Genomic DNA, 16,467 nt, shown 5'->3' on the forward strand with positions numbered 1-16,467 from the left:
TCTGTGAAACCATCATGCCAATCTATGTAATAAACATATCAGCTCCAAATGATTCCTCTTGCCCTGAGAAAAGTTGTGTTTTGGGGAATAAAATTTGTCAGTTCTTTGCTTTATGGGTTGGTGGACTTCAGGGTCACTTGTCAGCCCTTCTTCTCACTGGATGCTCTCCCAGTCTTATCCCATCTCTGCCTTCAGCCACAATTACCATATTTCTCTCGGTAGCTCTAACATATATATCATCTGTCTTACCCTCTTAGAGACTCAGTTCACATCCCAAGTCTGAGTTCTAGATGCTTATATCTAGGCTCTTACATGGGTTACAGAGCCTTCCATGTTCTGACAGCAGTCTGCCTTGTTAACCTCATCATGCTGCACTATTTTGATTTCTATGTAGGATAATATCTTTCTATATGATCTTTTCCACGTGTGGGGGGTCACTTACACTTTGTTGAACAAAAAAGGATGAGCAACAAATGACATGAACAAGCCATGGTTTTATTGATAATGCACTTCAGAAAATTAAAAAATTTAGACATGTAAGGGTCCCACATACCACCTGAACTCAAATAAATGTGAATGTCTAGGTTTGAAAAGTAAAAATAACTTTTGAAATAGGAGCTATGATATTTCAAACTTAGTAGAAGATAGAGTATGGAAATAACTTTTAAAAATATAGTGAACAATTTGTCCAAGGAGGTGTTTTCATGGGGATTAGAGTAGGTTACATGTGTTTGTAGAAAGAGAGAGACAGACAAACAATATTTTATCCAATACATTGTGAGTGGTGACTATACGTTTGGAAAGGAAAATGCATCCAAGGGAACCTGTTGCACCAGCATTCAAGCTCCGGGAACAGCTCTCTGAACGTCCCCGAGTGTGGCCGCTGCCCAAGGACATCTAAGGGGAAGAGACTCGGCCACAGAAGAGGATGCTGTTGGTCTTGATGTGCTTGATGAGGAACAGGAAAGGGTGATCGCAGCGGAAACGCTCACGAAACGGTAATGATGTGCGTATAATAACCACACCGGTAGCAGCCGCGGCCTCCGTGCCCTCCTCGGTCACCTCCACAAAGGACTTGTGGAAGACCTTTGATACCGCCAGATCACGGCTCCCGGTCATGCCCGAAAAGTCGGCCACCCCACCACGGAAGGCATCCACCATCCCCAGGGCTTGCAGTGTGGGCACGAGGTCGTAGCTCTCTTCCACTTTAAACCGAGGCAGGTATAAGTCCACTTCTCTCTTCCCCATATTCTGTGGGCTCGTCCACGCTATTAACTTCTCAGCAGTGAGCTGGTCTTCAAGCTGTAACAGTGGAAAAGGAACAACTGTCAGGATTCTCATGGTCATGGAGCCCACCTAACCTTGGATTGAAATGTCTGGGAAACCTTTATTTTAACAGTAAACATGAATACAGGAGATTCAGTTTATTAGATTTTCTCTGAGGAGGAAACAATAACAGTCCTGAATATATATCATATGATCAAATAAATGTTTTTATACATTTATAACTTTGCTCTTTCTATGTATGTATGTACACTATATACGCGTATACAGAAATGTCTATACACATGTGTGGATGTGTGTTATATAAACATGACACAGAAATGAAACAACATGTGTTTCATGTGAAGGTCATGTCTGACACTTTGTGACCCCATGGTCTGTATCCCTCCAGGCTCCTCTGTCCATGGCATTTCCCAGGCAGAAATACTGGAGTGGGTTGTCATTTCTTCCTCGAGGGGATCATCCTGACCCAGGGATTGAACCCGTGTCTCCTGTGGCTCGCACACTGTAGGCGGATTCTTTACCATTGAGCCACTGGCACCCACTCCAGTACTCTTGCCTGGAAAATCCCATGGATGGAGGAGCCTGGTGGGCTGCAGTCCACGGGGTCGCTGAGGGTCGGACACGACTGAGCGACTTCACTTTCACTTTTCACTTTCATGCATTGGAGAAGGAAATGGCAGCCCACTCCAGTGTTATTGCCTGGAGAATCCCAGGGACGGGGGAGCCTGGTGGGCTGCCATCTATGGGGACGCACAGAGTCAGACACGACTGAAGTGACTTAGCAGTAGCAGTAGCAGTAGCAGATGTTATTATTATTATTTTTTGTTCTATGCTGCCAGCCAGTACTACCAATCTATGAGCAGCCCACACAAGCACTGAATCACTGGAAATGTGAGCAATGGCAAGGAGACAGTGAATACCAGGTTTTACCTCCTGCAGACCGTCTACTTCATTGGGCAGCAGCACCAACATGCTTAGCTCTTCGCCTTTGTACGGGATTTCCAGGATCTTGGCTTGCACGTCCTCCAGTGACCCGAACTTGAAACTATTGGTTTGTTTCATCATCTGCACAGGTTTGCTTGTATCCTGCAATAAATTCATGTGCAAAAGAATGCCAAGTGAGCAGTAGGCCAGGAAAAAAATAGTATTATTGAGACACCAAACTCAGCCTCCTAAGAGATGATCTGGGAAATTTGTGTCTTAGAGATAAGAGTTTCTTCAAGGAATCCCAGGTTAATAAAGCTTAAAAAAAGGACAAGAAAATAAGCCTTGACAAATTCTATCTTCTATACGAGTTATATATTAATTACCATGTATTTAAATTTCACAGTGCATGTAGCTACACTTGGTTATAGACGTAAATTACAGACAATACCTTGTTCAGCCAAAATTTTTCCTCTGCAGTATGTTCTTCCTTAAATTTCTGGTTCCACTGCCCTTTGAAGTAGACGGCGTTCACCAGAACCAGAACAGTAGAGCTGTCGAGAGAGTCTTTGGGAAGTAGGTCCTTGATTTTTCCTGCAAAGACAGAAAATCAAAGGTCTGTCATGAAAGGCACGAGTGGTTTATCTGTCAGATACGTTGAAAGTTACAAGTGATGATTAAATATTCACACAAGTCAGCCCGTGAGGGACTCCATGCCCAGCGGTTCACTAGGTGAGGCTTTGCTCACAGCCCGAGCCTGATGGAGTCGCCCTCATGCAGACGCCCCTGCTCCTGACTGGGAAGGTGTTCAGTCTGTGTGTGTGGGGACATCAGTCATTTCACAAGGAATCCTGATGAACTGATTTCTGATATTTAAGATGCCATGATATTTCTATGATACTTAAGATGCCATGCTGTGCTAAGCCTCTTCAGTCTGTGAGCCCACGGACTGCAGCCCACCAGGCTCCTCTGTCCATGGGACTCTCTAGGCAAGAATACTGGAGTGGGATGCCGTGCCCTCCTTCAGGGGCTCTTCCTGACCCAAGAATTCTGGGTCATCAATTCTGACAATACCTTGTTCATCAGAACTGATGAACAGGTCATCAATTCTGAAGAACTGATTTCAGCTGACCTTTACTGGTCAGTTTTCTTCTTCCCTTTCCTCCCTTCCTGTTCCCTCAGTAGCTTTGTCTCTTGTTTCCATTCCCTGTCTTCTTCATTCTGCACATTGAGTTGCTGTAGGTTAAGCCTATGTTTCGGAAGGGAGGTAGGATACGGTTCATGGGATGGAGACGTTGTCCAGCCCCTCCCTGGGTGGGGTGGACACTGTGACAATCCAGTGGGAGGGGGACGTGGGCCAGGACCCTTCTCCTGCAGGTGGTCATTTCTGCAAGAAGGATGGTGTAATGGAGAGCGGCTTGTTTCCCAGTTAAGAAAGCAAAAGTGGACTCTTCATATTTTCTCTTAGGGATTATAACCCGGAAGTTACGCCTTTAATTTAGAAACAACTTATGAATCAACCTGAAGTCTGAGCAGAGACTTGGGATCCACAAGACACTGTCTTCCAGGCTCAGCTGTGCCTGCAGGGGGCTGGTCATCAGAGCACCCCCGCCTGTTTCTCTCCACACTGACCTGGACCGTCCACCCCCTGCAGGGCCTCCCCCTGTCTTAAAGCCCGGTCAGGGTCCAGCACCGTGTTCACACACAGAGGCGATTCAGCCGTGGTTTGTAATGAGTGACTCTCTCATAACCTACCATTGGTTTGGCTCTCCACCCAGGAATTAATCATCTTTCGACTTTCCTCTGCAGCATTTTTAAAATCAGCAGATTCCACACTGGCTAGATAAAATTTCTGAACATTATCCATGTATTCCTATGACATGAGCAGGAAGGAAGAAGGAATGAAAAGTAATTTGTCAGTAACTGTGTAGGTATTCCCAAATTAAATTAAATGTGTTAAATCCTGATCAAGCAGAGGTCACAGGCCAATCCCTAGCCCCCCCTTACTGGTGTGCTATCACCCTCTGGACTCTCCAGCAGGGGCAGTTGTGGTCAGGGAGCTCGGCGCCCCTGGGAATAATGCCTCCGTGTGGGTCCCCAGGCTCCTCTGCACCCTCCCCGCCGCCATCCATTAGGAGATGTGGCCCGAGGACCTGGGATGCAGACCAAAGGTGTGACAGACCAGGAAACTCACCTGGAGAAACCGAAACTCCTTTTCTCCGTAGAGCCTGTTGGCGACACTCAGCTCATAGGCATCAGTGGATTTCTTTAATTCTGTCAGAAGCTTTTGAAAGTGTTGATGAACATTTCCTGGCTTTTCAACCTTCAAATGTCAAAAAGTGAGCTCATTGGAGTCTCTGTCAATGTAAACTCTACATGCCCAGGGGTCTGTGGATCCCTGTCTAGAGGGAGGTATCCCCAGGGATGATGGTTGTGGTTATTTCCCCTAATTGGTGTGTTTTACAGGTATAGCCTTCCTAATCCTTTCAGCCGGTCTCCTAGGCAATTCTTTCTCCTGCTCAGACACACCCTCTTTTCTCCTTTGAACTCCCATGCAGCGCCGTTCCTCCAGGCACTGTCTTAGCCGTCTGCAATGCTTAGGGTCACCTTCTCAGCTAAAGTTAGGCTTCTTGAGGGCCAGACCATAGTGCGTCTCTGACAGTCATCAGCTGTGTGAGAAAGTGAAATCCCTGTATCGTCCTAGGTTATGACGTGAAGCCCTGTTATACTCCTGGTGGGATTGTCTTCTAAGACCTGTTGACTCTGCCCTACGGCTCTTCGTTCTGATGGCCGCACTTCTCGGTGTGGGAGCAGTGTGTGTCTGGGACTCTGCCAGCAGCTGTACACCAGCATCTCTAAGTCTTTGGCTGGATTCACATGATGACAAGAGAGTGCAGAGGGCTAAGTAGCTTCTGCAAGGAGACAGAGCCAGGTTTTCAACCCAGGCTTGTCTCAATCCAGAACCTTAACCTTGCTACCTGAGAGTTTTGGAGGAGCCTATAAACAATAGCTCTCAGTTAATCACTTTCCATAATATATTTTGATGCCTACCTATTGGTCTTCATAATATGAACTACCATCATGATGTAACATTATCCAATAATAATATTAATATTATGAGTTCATACTATGCAATGTTAGAAACATGTTATAAATAGTATAGTTATTATTTTGCTATAATAACCATAATAAAATACGTACTATACATCAGAGTTTTCATTTTCCTGGCCCTGCTATTCTGTTTCACATGGATTTGCATGTATTGCAGCAGACATTTTATCATCCCCAGTGAACTGGGATGAAGTCACTGTGGCTCAGAGCAGTTGTAATGCCCACATTTGTCATTCCTGAACAACAGAGCGCAGTCTGAAGCCCCTTTGGGTTTCCGAGCCCTTCCCGTGAAGCACATGCTACTCTCCTCTAGGATAACAAAGCCGTGAAGCACATATATGTAACGTGAAATGAGCTACAACTCTGTCCGCTGGGTTTCACTTAAGATGTCCCTAAAAGTGGACTTTCCCCACTTGGTCTGAAATTCCCAGTTTAAACTATGACCCTCGTGGATACGTGATCCTCTAAATCCGGTGCCCTGTGACTCACGTGCTCTTTTGCGGCTCCTCCTCTTGTGTTCTCTGCGATTTTATTGAAGTGAAGGACCTGGAGGAGACAGACAGTGGGGCAAAGAAGGGTCACCTGATATATCTGTGTGCATCACAGTCGACCAAAAAGAAAGAAAAAAGTCAGGAAGAAGAAAGGAAAGAAAATGCAAACCAAGTACCAAACCAAACAAAAAACCCCCAAAGCATAGGGAACAAAGAAAAGAAGAAAGAATATTCAGTGCAAACACTTGCTTCTTAAAAAACACAGTCGTGTGTGGGAAACACAAAGCTGCTTGAGCGCTGTCCACTTTAAAGAACTGTGTCTCGTTTTTCATTCATCGTTGAGGAAACATGTAAAGATATCTCCCGTGGACTTTAGTCAGGGCCTCACTTCTACTGAAGTCTTCCATTAAAGCCTCACCTCTGGTTGTTGGGCAGTTGTAGGGGTTCATCCCAGCCCCCAGAGGAAGTCCAGGCACAGGAGGCAGGTGGGGAGCCCTGCCCCCATAACTCTGTGCCCACCCAGTCGTGGGGCTGCTTGAGCTTCCCGTGGGACCCGGGGACAGCAGACCTGTGGTCATCTGCACAGCAGCCAGCAGACACCCCATGCAAACCTGTGATGGAAAGGCAGCTGCCACCTACCTTCTGCATCTGTGATGCGGTGTTTTCTCGGGCCCCTAAGTAAGTCATGGCTAAGGCTGACGAGATACTCAAAGGCGACAGGAAGATGTTTTCCTTCTCTGATTTTCTGATCTGGTGGAACAGATCAATTGCAAGGTGGATGATTGCTTCACTGAGGGAACTCATGGTGGCCGGATGTGGTCTGGAAGTCCTGGAAGAGCATCAGATGCATTTTATCATCACTCTAGGGAAGGAAGGTAGTCTGTAATGAGAATTTCTAAAAGAAATGCCTTATGTGTGTGTTGTGGATTTCTGGAGTCAAAGATTTTTCCTTTGTATACATTTAGTAATTAGAAGGCTTGAAATTAGGAATACCGGAGTGGGTTGCTATGCCTTCCTCCAGGGGATCTTCCCCACCCAGGGACTGAACCCACATCGCTTACAGCTCCGGGACTGGTAGATTTGTTCTTTACCACTAGTGCCACCTGGGAAGCCTTATTTATAGAAAACGTTTCTTAAATATAATAGAAACTTGATGTTATACATTTCATAATTGAGAGATGTACCTGTATCCATCTCATAATTAGACGACTATTGAAATTAATACTTAAAGAACGGTTTTCGAAAAAGTAATAGAGTATCTTTACTGTTTCTTCCTTACGGACTGCACAAGAGTGGGTAAAAGTGCTTTATAACAGAGGTTGTGTTGTTGTTGTTCAGTTGCTAAGTCGTGTCCAACTCTGTGCACTCCATGGACAAGCTCCTCTGTCCTCCACTACCTCCCAGAGTTTGTCCACATTCCTATTCATTGAGTCCGTGATGCTGTATAACCATCCCATCCATGCTGCCCCCTTTTCTTTTTCCTTTCAATTTTCCCAGCCTCCAGGTCTTTCCCAGTGAATTTATAACAGATTCAAAGGCAAAACTGATGTGGTAACATCCAGCCATCTCCCATCAGGTACCTCCGTGCCTTACTTGAAGGATCTGTGGATGCTGGACAGCCTACCCCTGATACACGTGCCCCCGAGGGAACGTGGGTTTTCTTTTAGAAATAAGTAAATTACCTGTGGACTAAATCAGGAGAAAAAGTTCTTCTGTGGCAGAATACGTAAAATACCATCATACCAAATGAAATATTTAACACACGCACGATAAAACATCACATTCATTATTATTTCAGAGAGGACGCCTGAGTTAGCGCAGAGCTGCTGGAAGCACTTACCTGTGTTCCTGGAGGAAGCAGAGGTGGGCAGGCAGCCTGTAAGCTTGTGTGCCGGGCGTGCTCAGCCCTGAATATATATACCTCTACCAGCCGCCGCCCTTTCCTCAAGGCAGGTGGTATTTCAAGATCAACTTCTGATTTCGTCACCACTTACCTTCAACTTCATGAGGAAGAAGTCTTTATGAGTCAAGACAAGATTATTGACCAACTCCTGTAAGTCCTTTCCTTCTGCAGAAGAAATTGTGCCCTACCATCCATGCTCATGGGAAACGCATGTACATGCCTTTCTGGCACCTGTGACAGTACACTTATGTGGCAGCTTCTTCACGTACCCTCAGGAACTAGGCCCAGCCAGAAATAACCCTTAAAAATCTTTCTTCTCTTGTTAATACATGTTGACTTGTGTTTAAGAATACTTCTAACACAAACTATTGAAACGCTGACATTTTTTAAGTTCTGAAAAGGCTGTTTCTTTAAAAATATTTTGTATACCTGGGAAAATAGCTCAATGTCTCAGCTGAAGAGACATTGGCAAACTGTGTCAGCTGTAGGTGAAGACCAGGCATGATCTGCCTCCCCTCGAGGCTGGACCCTGGCGCGGTCCTCCCGGTGACCCCATTGTCCTCGTGGTTAATCCCAGCTGTGCCCTGGTTGCTAAGGTCAGAGGGCAGCTCATTTTCCAGCAAACTCACTTGCTCTCAGTGAGAAGAACAACGGATACAAACAGGACCCATTTTAAGGGCAGTTTTCTAATGCTTTTTACGAAGATTTCTCAGAAAAGTAAATAGCTTGAGCTCCAGAACTACAACATTTCTCCATCATCCTGATCTGCAGCACACCCACTTCTGATTCATGACCAGAACAACAGAGTCAAATGTCTCTAAGAAAAAAAGAGGAAAAAATGTGTTCTTTGAATGGCATGGCTGAGTCTCACCACTGGAGTCTCATCTCTTCAAGCATCTGGTGTTCCTGTAATAGAATAATATTAAACACTGTTGTTTTAATACAAAACACTGGGGTTTTCTATTCACCCATTTTCCTCTTTAGTACCATGTTTAGGTTGGTGAGTTGGTTTTCCCCATTTCACAGATAACAGAATTGAGCTAAAGAGTGACTGAACAGACGCTCAAGTGGTGAATTGCCCAGGTGAGCTCTCCAGGCAGGTAGCTGGTTCCAGGAGGCTGCGTGTGTATCCCCTCCCCACAGGGAGGTGTAGACAGACTCCAGGCGTTTACTGACAAATCTCCTTGTGTTTAGATGAAAAGAAGCTGCGTCTTCTGCCCTCTCAGTAGAGATCATGTTCTCCCACAAAATATAAAGGGGTGGGAATGGGTCCCTAATTTCACCTCCAAGGACTCCACAGTCATTAGGGAGGAAGGCAGGGTTTCAGATACTCTTTTAGGGTTGTGTAAAATGGCAGTTTCAGTGTGGACATATGTTTTAATTTCTTGGGCATATTCTTAAGAATGAAATCTGTGGGTCAACGGTAAGTTTACACTTGATCGATTGATTGGCTGAATTTCACTCTCTGATTGATTTAGAAGAACTACCAGACTGCCTTCCCCAGCAGCTGCACCACTTTACTTCCAGCAGGTTAGGAGAAAGCACGTGTGTGTGGGCTCCAATCCTCTCCTCACCCGGCACTCAGTACTGCCCTTGGTCCAAGTGTGCAGTCCCAGCACAGCACCCACTCACAGGAAGCCTCACCCACCTCAGAGTCCCAGAAGCACAGGGATGGAGACACGAGCTGGAGGAAGGGGAGACCTGTGTGCCTAAACCGGAAAGATGATTCCTGAGCTCAGCCCTGCTGCTCTTAGGGCTCCTCCTGGTTATGTGTCCTGACCCCCGAATGACACTGGAGGTCAAAGACCCCAGAGCTGAGACTGGGTGGGCTGAGCGAGGATGGAGTCTGCTGGAGTCTAACGGCAGAGCTGAGTCTAAAGAAGAAGGAAATAAGCAGGAGAAAAGATCCAGGACGGAAAACAACAAACATGAGGTATAAGAGCTCCCAGTCAAGGCTGCGTCACGGGCGCTGTCAGAGAGCAGGGAAGCCCCCTGAGCAGGGTGAACAGGGTGAACAGGCCAGAGCAGGGTGAACATCTTTGGGTTCAAAGAGAAAGGGCTCTGAGCCCAGAGACAGAAGTAAGGAGCCCCGGCTGGGCCTGGAGGAAGCCCAGGGGACAGAGCAGGAGACGTGGACTCAAGGGAACCACTGACTGAGCTGATTCCTCCTGTGAATAAGTTACTGAGGTTGGTGGTGCAGGGGCTGGCTTTGAGGAAAAGCAACTAACTGATGAAGATCAAGATTTTGTTCTGGAGGAGGAAATGGCAACCCACTCCAGTATTCTTGCCTGGGAAATCCCAGGGACAGAGGAGTCTGTCGGGCAACAGTCAGTCCATAGGGTGGCAAAGAGTGGGACACGACTGAGCATGTATGCAAAGCAAAGGATTTTGCTTAAATTTAGAGGGAACTTTGGTTAGTTCAAATAAGAATCCATATCACATCCTGGTCCCCCTCCTTTTCAAAAGTGCTCCTGGCATGTATTAGACAAGGTGAAGACACCACGATGTCACACAGTGTCACAGGACACTCAGCACTTCTCAGACGATTCTGCAAGTCAGTACTTGCCACCCGTCTTTGGGTATTTTCTAAATATACCAACATCATTGGCATCATGAATCCCAGAATCCAATAAAACTGAAGAGGAAATGACATGTCCAGGAACCATCCCACGTATTTCTAATACCTGTGTAGGTTGCTTCAAAATAGCTCCTCTGCTCTCCTCCTGTTTTCTTCCGCCTTGTGAAGGGCGTGAAAGTTCACCAGCTTTGCTGAGGTGCACATCCTAGGGGGCATTTTATCTCTTCCTTCTTATTACGCACGTGGTCATACCCATCTGCAGGTAAACTGGTTACTTGAGAAAACCCTTCAAGCTTTCAATAACAGGATATCTGCCAATTACTGTTTTATTTATTTTTTTTTAATTTTATTTAACTTTACAATATTGTATTGGTTTTGCCATATATCAAAATGAATCTGCCACAGGTATACATGTGTTCCCCATCCTGAACCCTCCTCCCTCCCCATACCATCCGTCTGGGCCGTCCCAGTGCACCAGCCCCAAGCATCCAGTATCGTGCATCGAACCTGGACTGGCGACTCGTTCATATACGATCAATTACTGTTTTAATATTCCCATACTGATACAGATCCGCACAATGTAAATAGCATCTGAACAGGATGAATCAGATTTACCTTAATGTCCCTTAATTGGGGAATGGTCTTGTCTGTAGGTGTGTCATGGCAGACTGAGACAGTTCATTCTCACCACCCGTCTCCCCATTCCCATGCCTCCAGTTCCACTCGGGACAGTCATCCTACTCTGTGCTTAGCACCATCCAACCCTCTCTCACATCTCCTGTCTCTAGAACCATTTCTACAGCCCTTCCTTTCAGCAGTTTTTGATTGACATTTAACATTCCAATTGATTTCGTGTGTGTTTGCTAAGTCACTTCAGTCGTTTCCCACTCTTTGTGACCCTCTGGGCTGTAGCCCACCAGGCTCCTCTGTCCATGGAGAGTCTCCAGGCAAGAATACTGAAGTGGGTTGCCATGCCCTCCTCCAGGGGATCTTCCCAATCCAGGGATTGAACCTGGGTCTCTTATGTCTCCCGTGTTGGCAACCTGGTTCTTTACCACCAGTGCCAACTGGGAAGCCCCTTGAATTGATTAAAATTATATATTAAGGAAGGACTGAGTAAGTCCTTAGTCAAAATTTTATTCTCTAACTTCTTATCATATCAGAAAGATCGCACTGCCTCCAGGATTCGCTTTTATGGGTCTCTTAATTTTTGGTAGAATGCAGGAAGAGAGAGACTGTTCTTTGTGCATGAACTAGGAATCACTGACTCTTGGTCTCTTACATTTGAATGAAGGCTTCTTGATTCCATGTGAATGTAGGGGTGATCACATAATGTGTTTGATTATCTATTTTTATAATTTCTTAATGATTCACTCTCCATTCATTGAGTTCTTAATTATGTTCCATGACTTAGTACTGAGCTTAGTGAAGGGTCTCTACCACAGTGCTAGAAGCAGGGACTCAATGACAAGGGAGGTTTGCCAAGGCTCCTTTACATTTGGTGGCCACTGACTTCCTAAGCCTCATCCTCTGAGACAAACTCTGAGACCATGATAGCACCATCCTTCCCCACCCCATGACTTCTGCAATCAGCCTCTCTGTTCCCGGACGTGACTCTGGCTTTAGCACATATCTCACCAGGACTGCCAGGGACAGCTGTCTTCAGCACCTTCAGTTTCTCAGTGATCCAAGCAAGATAACGTCAACTCCATAGACCCCAGTAAATGTCTATCATTGCTCAAGGAACGCCTGGCTCTAACTTGTTCCAGGGATTTCCTCCCTGCATCTGATGACCACCTGACAGAACATTCTAATTACCTGTACTTCCAGTGAAAGATTTCTGGCTGTTTTAAGAAATAAAAACAGGGAGATGCCGGGAGCCGGCATATTGCATATTGAGTGCATATTGCATATTGCATATTGAGTGCAGCACTTTCCACAGCATCATCTTTCAGGATCTGGAATAGCTCAACTGGAATTCTATCACTGCTGGTAGCCATGTGAGGAGCTCCGCCCCTGGCAAAGGTCATGAGGAAGGAGGCTTGGCATACGCAAAGGCGGGATCAAGCCTCAGGAGTCTCCCTGGAAATTCTCGAGCAATCTACCCCCAAAACCAGAGTCTGCCTACTTTCTGCTTTGTGCTTTCACCTGTCCCCCACTACCTCTCTCTGAAAAAAGAGTTAGCTTACAGCTCCAGTTAATAATTCCTGGGTGTGACAGTGTTTCAACCTACAAACTCCCTTGGAAGTCCTCTAGCCTGCCTGAATAGGTTTTTCCGGCCACATGTGATTGCTCAGAGCCTCCAAACTGTGAGAGGCATGAGATGTTCTAAACTGTCTAAATACAGATTCCTTTGAGCAGTCAAAAGATTGATTAGAAATTGTATTGGTGAAGGGATTTTCACTTCTTGGGCCAATATTTGCTGCTAAGTCTCCATATCCCTTACCTGCTGTGTCCCTGGCAGTGTATTGATTAATATAATTGGTGTAAGTAGTAGCTTTAATGTTTGTTACCTGGGACCCTTGAGGTAATTCTTTTTCTTGTTATAGCCCACCACACCTTTGCTCTGTAGGAATGCAACTTTATCTAATGCTTTTTGGAGGCTGGCACCTGACTTTAGAATAATCACCTTTAGAGGAAAAGGCCTCTGGGCCAGAAGATGATGCAAATCACCTAAACTTTTGCATATGATAAGTTTGCAGGAAGAAAGCCTGGCTTACTGCATGACTCTACCCCTTCCCCCATTATCGTCTATGCATAACTTAAGGTATAAAAACTACTTTGGAAAATAAAGTGCGGGCCTTGTTCACCGAAACTTGGTCTCACCATGTCGTTCTTTCTCTTACCTTCTGGCTGAATTATTCAGCCTCTTTTCTCCACTGAATTTCCTCACTGAGCTATCCTTATTCTATTACTCTTTATATCCTTAATTAACGTTTAATTAAGCAGTTGTTTCCTGATCCTCGCCAAGCCGTCCCTGCTTCGAAATCCCTGGATCCACCGGGCTGGACCCCGGCAAGATTTGCTCCTGAAATTCAGGGCATTGCATTGAATGTTGATGTACAGTGTTGTTTTGATGAGGTTCATGTCCTTCTTTGAATGTATTTTTGATTGTTGAAATGGTTGATTTTTTGCTCTAGTAAACTACCGTAACTTAACAGTTTAGGCACGGGAGCGTGAGAGGGCACTTCTCTGCTCTCCAGGCACTGTGTTAGGTTCCTAGGACCTCTGTCGTGAGCGGCCCACACTGAGGTTTCAAACCACCGTATTCATTCTCTCCCACTTCTGGAGGCTTGAGGTCTAAAATCAGTGTGTTCTCAGGACCAGACTTCCTCGCGAGGCTCTCGGGGAGAAATCTCTTTACCTTTCCTACTCCCTGGTGGTTCCTCGAGTTTCCGGGCCTGTGCCTCTGTCTCAACATGACCGTCTTCCCTGTGTCTCTTCTCTTCATAGAAGGGTCCAGTCATTGGATGAGGACCCAGCTTGAGTCAGTACGATCTTATGTTAACTAGCTATGTCTATGATCTATTTACACATAAGGTCACACTCTGTGATTAGAAATAAATTGGGGGGGGTGGGGGGGCAGAGGAAGTTCTCTTCAGTGCGGTACCACCAGCGATCCTATCAGCCAAACTGAACACTCCTAAGAGTCTGGAGAGAAGCCATGGCAGTATTTCTCCGTGACCACGAGACATTTATCTGTATCCATGCGATCCTGAGCAAGCCTGCGCAGCGCGGACACTGAGAGCTCAGGACACGAGGCCCTGGAGCAGCGGGGCCGGCGGCGGCGTTGGAGCGGACGCGGCGCCGGGGGCGGCGCGCAGGAGGCGGTCAGGGCCTCGCAGGGCCGGCCTGCGGGTGTGGGCGGCTCTGTCGTGGCTCCGGCGGTGCTTCTCCTCCCCAGAACCCAGAAGGGTGAGGAGAGATGCGCTCTGGCTTGTTCCTGGTTTCAGGGCCACTAAGCGTGGCAGCAGTTCAGAGCCCCAGGAGGGGAAGTCCTCGTTTCAAGGGTGGAGATGGGAGGGCAGCGCGGGAAACTGGCTGCCCCGGCAGGGGCTTTTCCTGAGGCCTTCCTGGAGGCTTAGCTCCAAAGCCGAGGTGTATTTAATGGTGGAGCCCTGCTGACCCAGCTCCCTTGTTTAGATGCTGTGCGTGTTTGGTGAGAGAGAGAGGCAGAGAGAGAGAACGTGTAGGGAGGCAGGGAGAGGAAAAGAGGGGGAGAGAGAGAGAGGTGGAAGGGAGGGCGGTGCAGAGGGAGGCAGAGAGACTGAGCCCCTGCGGCGGACCGGGGTCCTGGACCGTCACAGCTGAGGTTCCAGCCCCTGCGTGAGGCTGGAAGGCTGCCCCAGCGCACCCCTTGGAGCCAGCTTCCAGGTGCCTATGGAGGCATTATTACTGTACGAAGCTGCAACATCTCAAGGGCCTGTGTTCTGTCTCCAGACTTAGCTAGCTGAGAATCTCCTGCGTTCACAGGGGCAGGTTTCCAACCTGCCCACATGTCACAAAAGAACAGTGAGCTTGTCGCCTCCCTCAGATCTTCCTGATGAGACAAGCCTGGGAGCAACCAAGACAAATCTCCTTTACTGATGGATCAAGGACTGCACAGGCCCACTCACAGGGCTTCTGCTTCCCTGGCTCATAGAGATTCCTGTAAGCTGTGAAGGGTGCAGCATCTGAAGGGCAGTAGTTCATTCAGGTCAGAACAACCTGTTCTGAAGATAAGATAAGGCAAGGTGATGGAAGGAGTAATGACAACTTTTCACTAACAACATAACTTCTCAAATCTTTCACTGTTTTCAGATTGGGATCTTTTGGAGACCCAACCAGAGGAGCGTCTGGAAATCTACTAACTAAATGTGATATTTCTACCTATGAGTTACACCGGACACATTTTTATGTTATCCTGATACTTATTCAAACACAAGGAAATACCAAAACCTCTGGGTGTTTCATGGTTATGGTTATATAGTTTTAAGATACATTGGGTTAACCCATGAATGAAACTTATAAAATTTCTTGCCAATACAGTGTGTAGTATTCAATTAATATACAACCTTTGTGGTATTAATCCGATCAAAATTTCTTCTCTTATGAAGGTGATTCCTCATTTATTCATCTCTGGAAATGTTTAGTGATTCAACCTGCCGATAGCAAAGCTTAAGACTCTACGTTAGCCAACACCAAATGAGGTTTAGCGGTCCATCCTTCGTCTTAAGTGAAATAGCACAGGGAAATTATGCTCTGATCCATCTCATTCAATAAAATACTCGCTTTCATATTTAATAATTGGCTATCACTTTTTGTTTTTTTTACTATCATCTCCTATTTCGTATTGTTCTAAGTGTTTCAAAGTCTCTTGTATTGAGATGTAACTACATTTGTTGTCGATTAGTCTTCCGTCGTGTCTGACTCTTTGCGACCCCCTGGACTGTAGCCCACCAGGCTTCTCTGTCCATGGGATTCTCCCGCAAGAACACTGGAGAGGGGAGCCATTCCCTTCTCCAGGGGACCTTTCCAACCCAGGGATCAAATCCATGTCTCCTGATTGTCAGGCGGGTTCTTTACCACTGAGCCACCGGGGATGCCCAGCTACATTTATCCATAGTGTAAAAATTGTCATCTGAGGGGATTACATAAACACACTCATTCTTTTCAGTTTCTTGTTGCACAGCACAGCGTGTAGGAGTTTAATCCATGTTGTCAGTAGTTTTTTCCTTTTTATCTCTAAGTACTATTCTGGGGTTGTACTTTCCTCCACCTGTTTGTTCACCTGTTAGACATTTGAGGTTTTGCCAGCTTTCTGGCCATTACGAATAAGGCTTCAGTGAACATTTGTGTCTTAGACCTTTTGTGGTGGATGTATTCATATCTCTTGGGTAAAATAGGATGTGGAATTACTGGTCTGGTAATAGTCTGGTCAACTTTTACCCTGTAAGAAAGTAGTGATATGTGCCACTTTGTGTACTTGAGAAAGACTTTCTCTAGAAGTGCATTGCTCAGCCAAGGAGATATGTGGTTTTCTGGAGACATCACCCAGATGGCAGCATAGGAGACCCCAGCTTCCCCTCTCCCTTAGAGATCAACAGTGTGACAGCTGTTCTTGAACAACACACCTCCCGAAAAGAAATGACAATACTGTGATGAGAGCGTGTGAATGATGTATGAATGATGAA

General features: G+C 46.2%; 1 protein-coding gene across 1 annotated transcript; it reads right to left on the reverse strand.

Annotated features, from left to right (window-relative positions):
• Positions 1-474: 474 nt before the first annotated feature.
• On the reverse strand, positions 475-7,723 carry LOC113882943 (serpin B3-like). Its single transcript, XM_027526159.1, has 8 exons — positions 7,654-7,723; positions 6,453-6,642; positions 5,812-5,868; positions 4,406-4,534; positions 3,967-4,084; positions 2,663-2,805; positions 2,218-2,373; positions 475-1,302 (listed from the first exon to the last, which is right to left on the reverse strand). Exons 2-8 carry the CDS (start codon positions 6,615-6,617, stop codon positions 898-900), a joined length of 1,173 nt encoding a protein of 390 aa, XP_027381960.1. The 5' UTR covers positions 6,618-6,642; positions 7,654-7,723; the 3' UTR covers positions 475-897.
• Between the last annotated feature and the right edge of the window lie 8,744 nt (positions 7,724-16,467).

Source organism: Bos indicus x Bos taurus, chromosome 24, assembly GCF_003369695.1.
Source record: "Bos indicus x Bos taurus breed Angus x Brahman F1 hybrid chromosome 24, Bos_hybrid_MaternalHap_v2.0, whole genome shotgun sequence".
NCBI classification, from domain to species: Eukaryota; Metazoa; Chordata; class Mammalia; order Artiodactyla; family Bovidae; genus Bos; species Bos indicus x Bos taurus.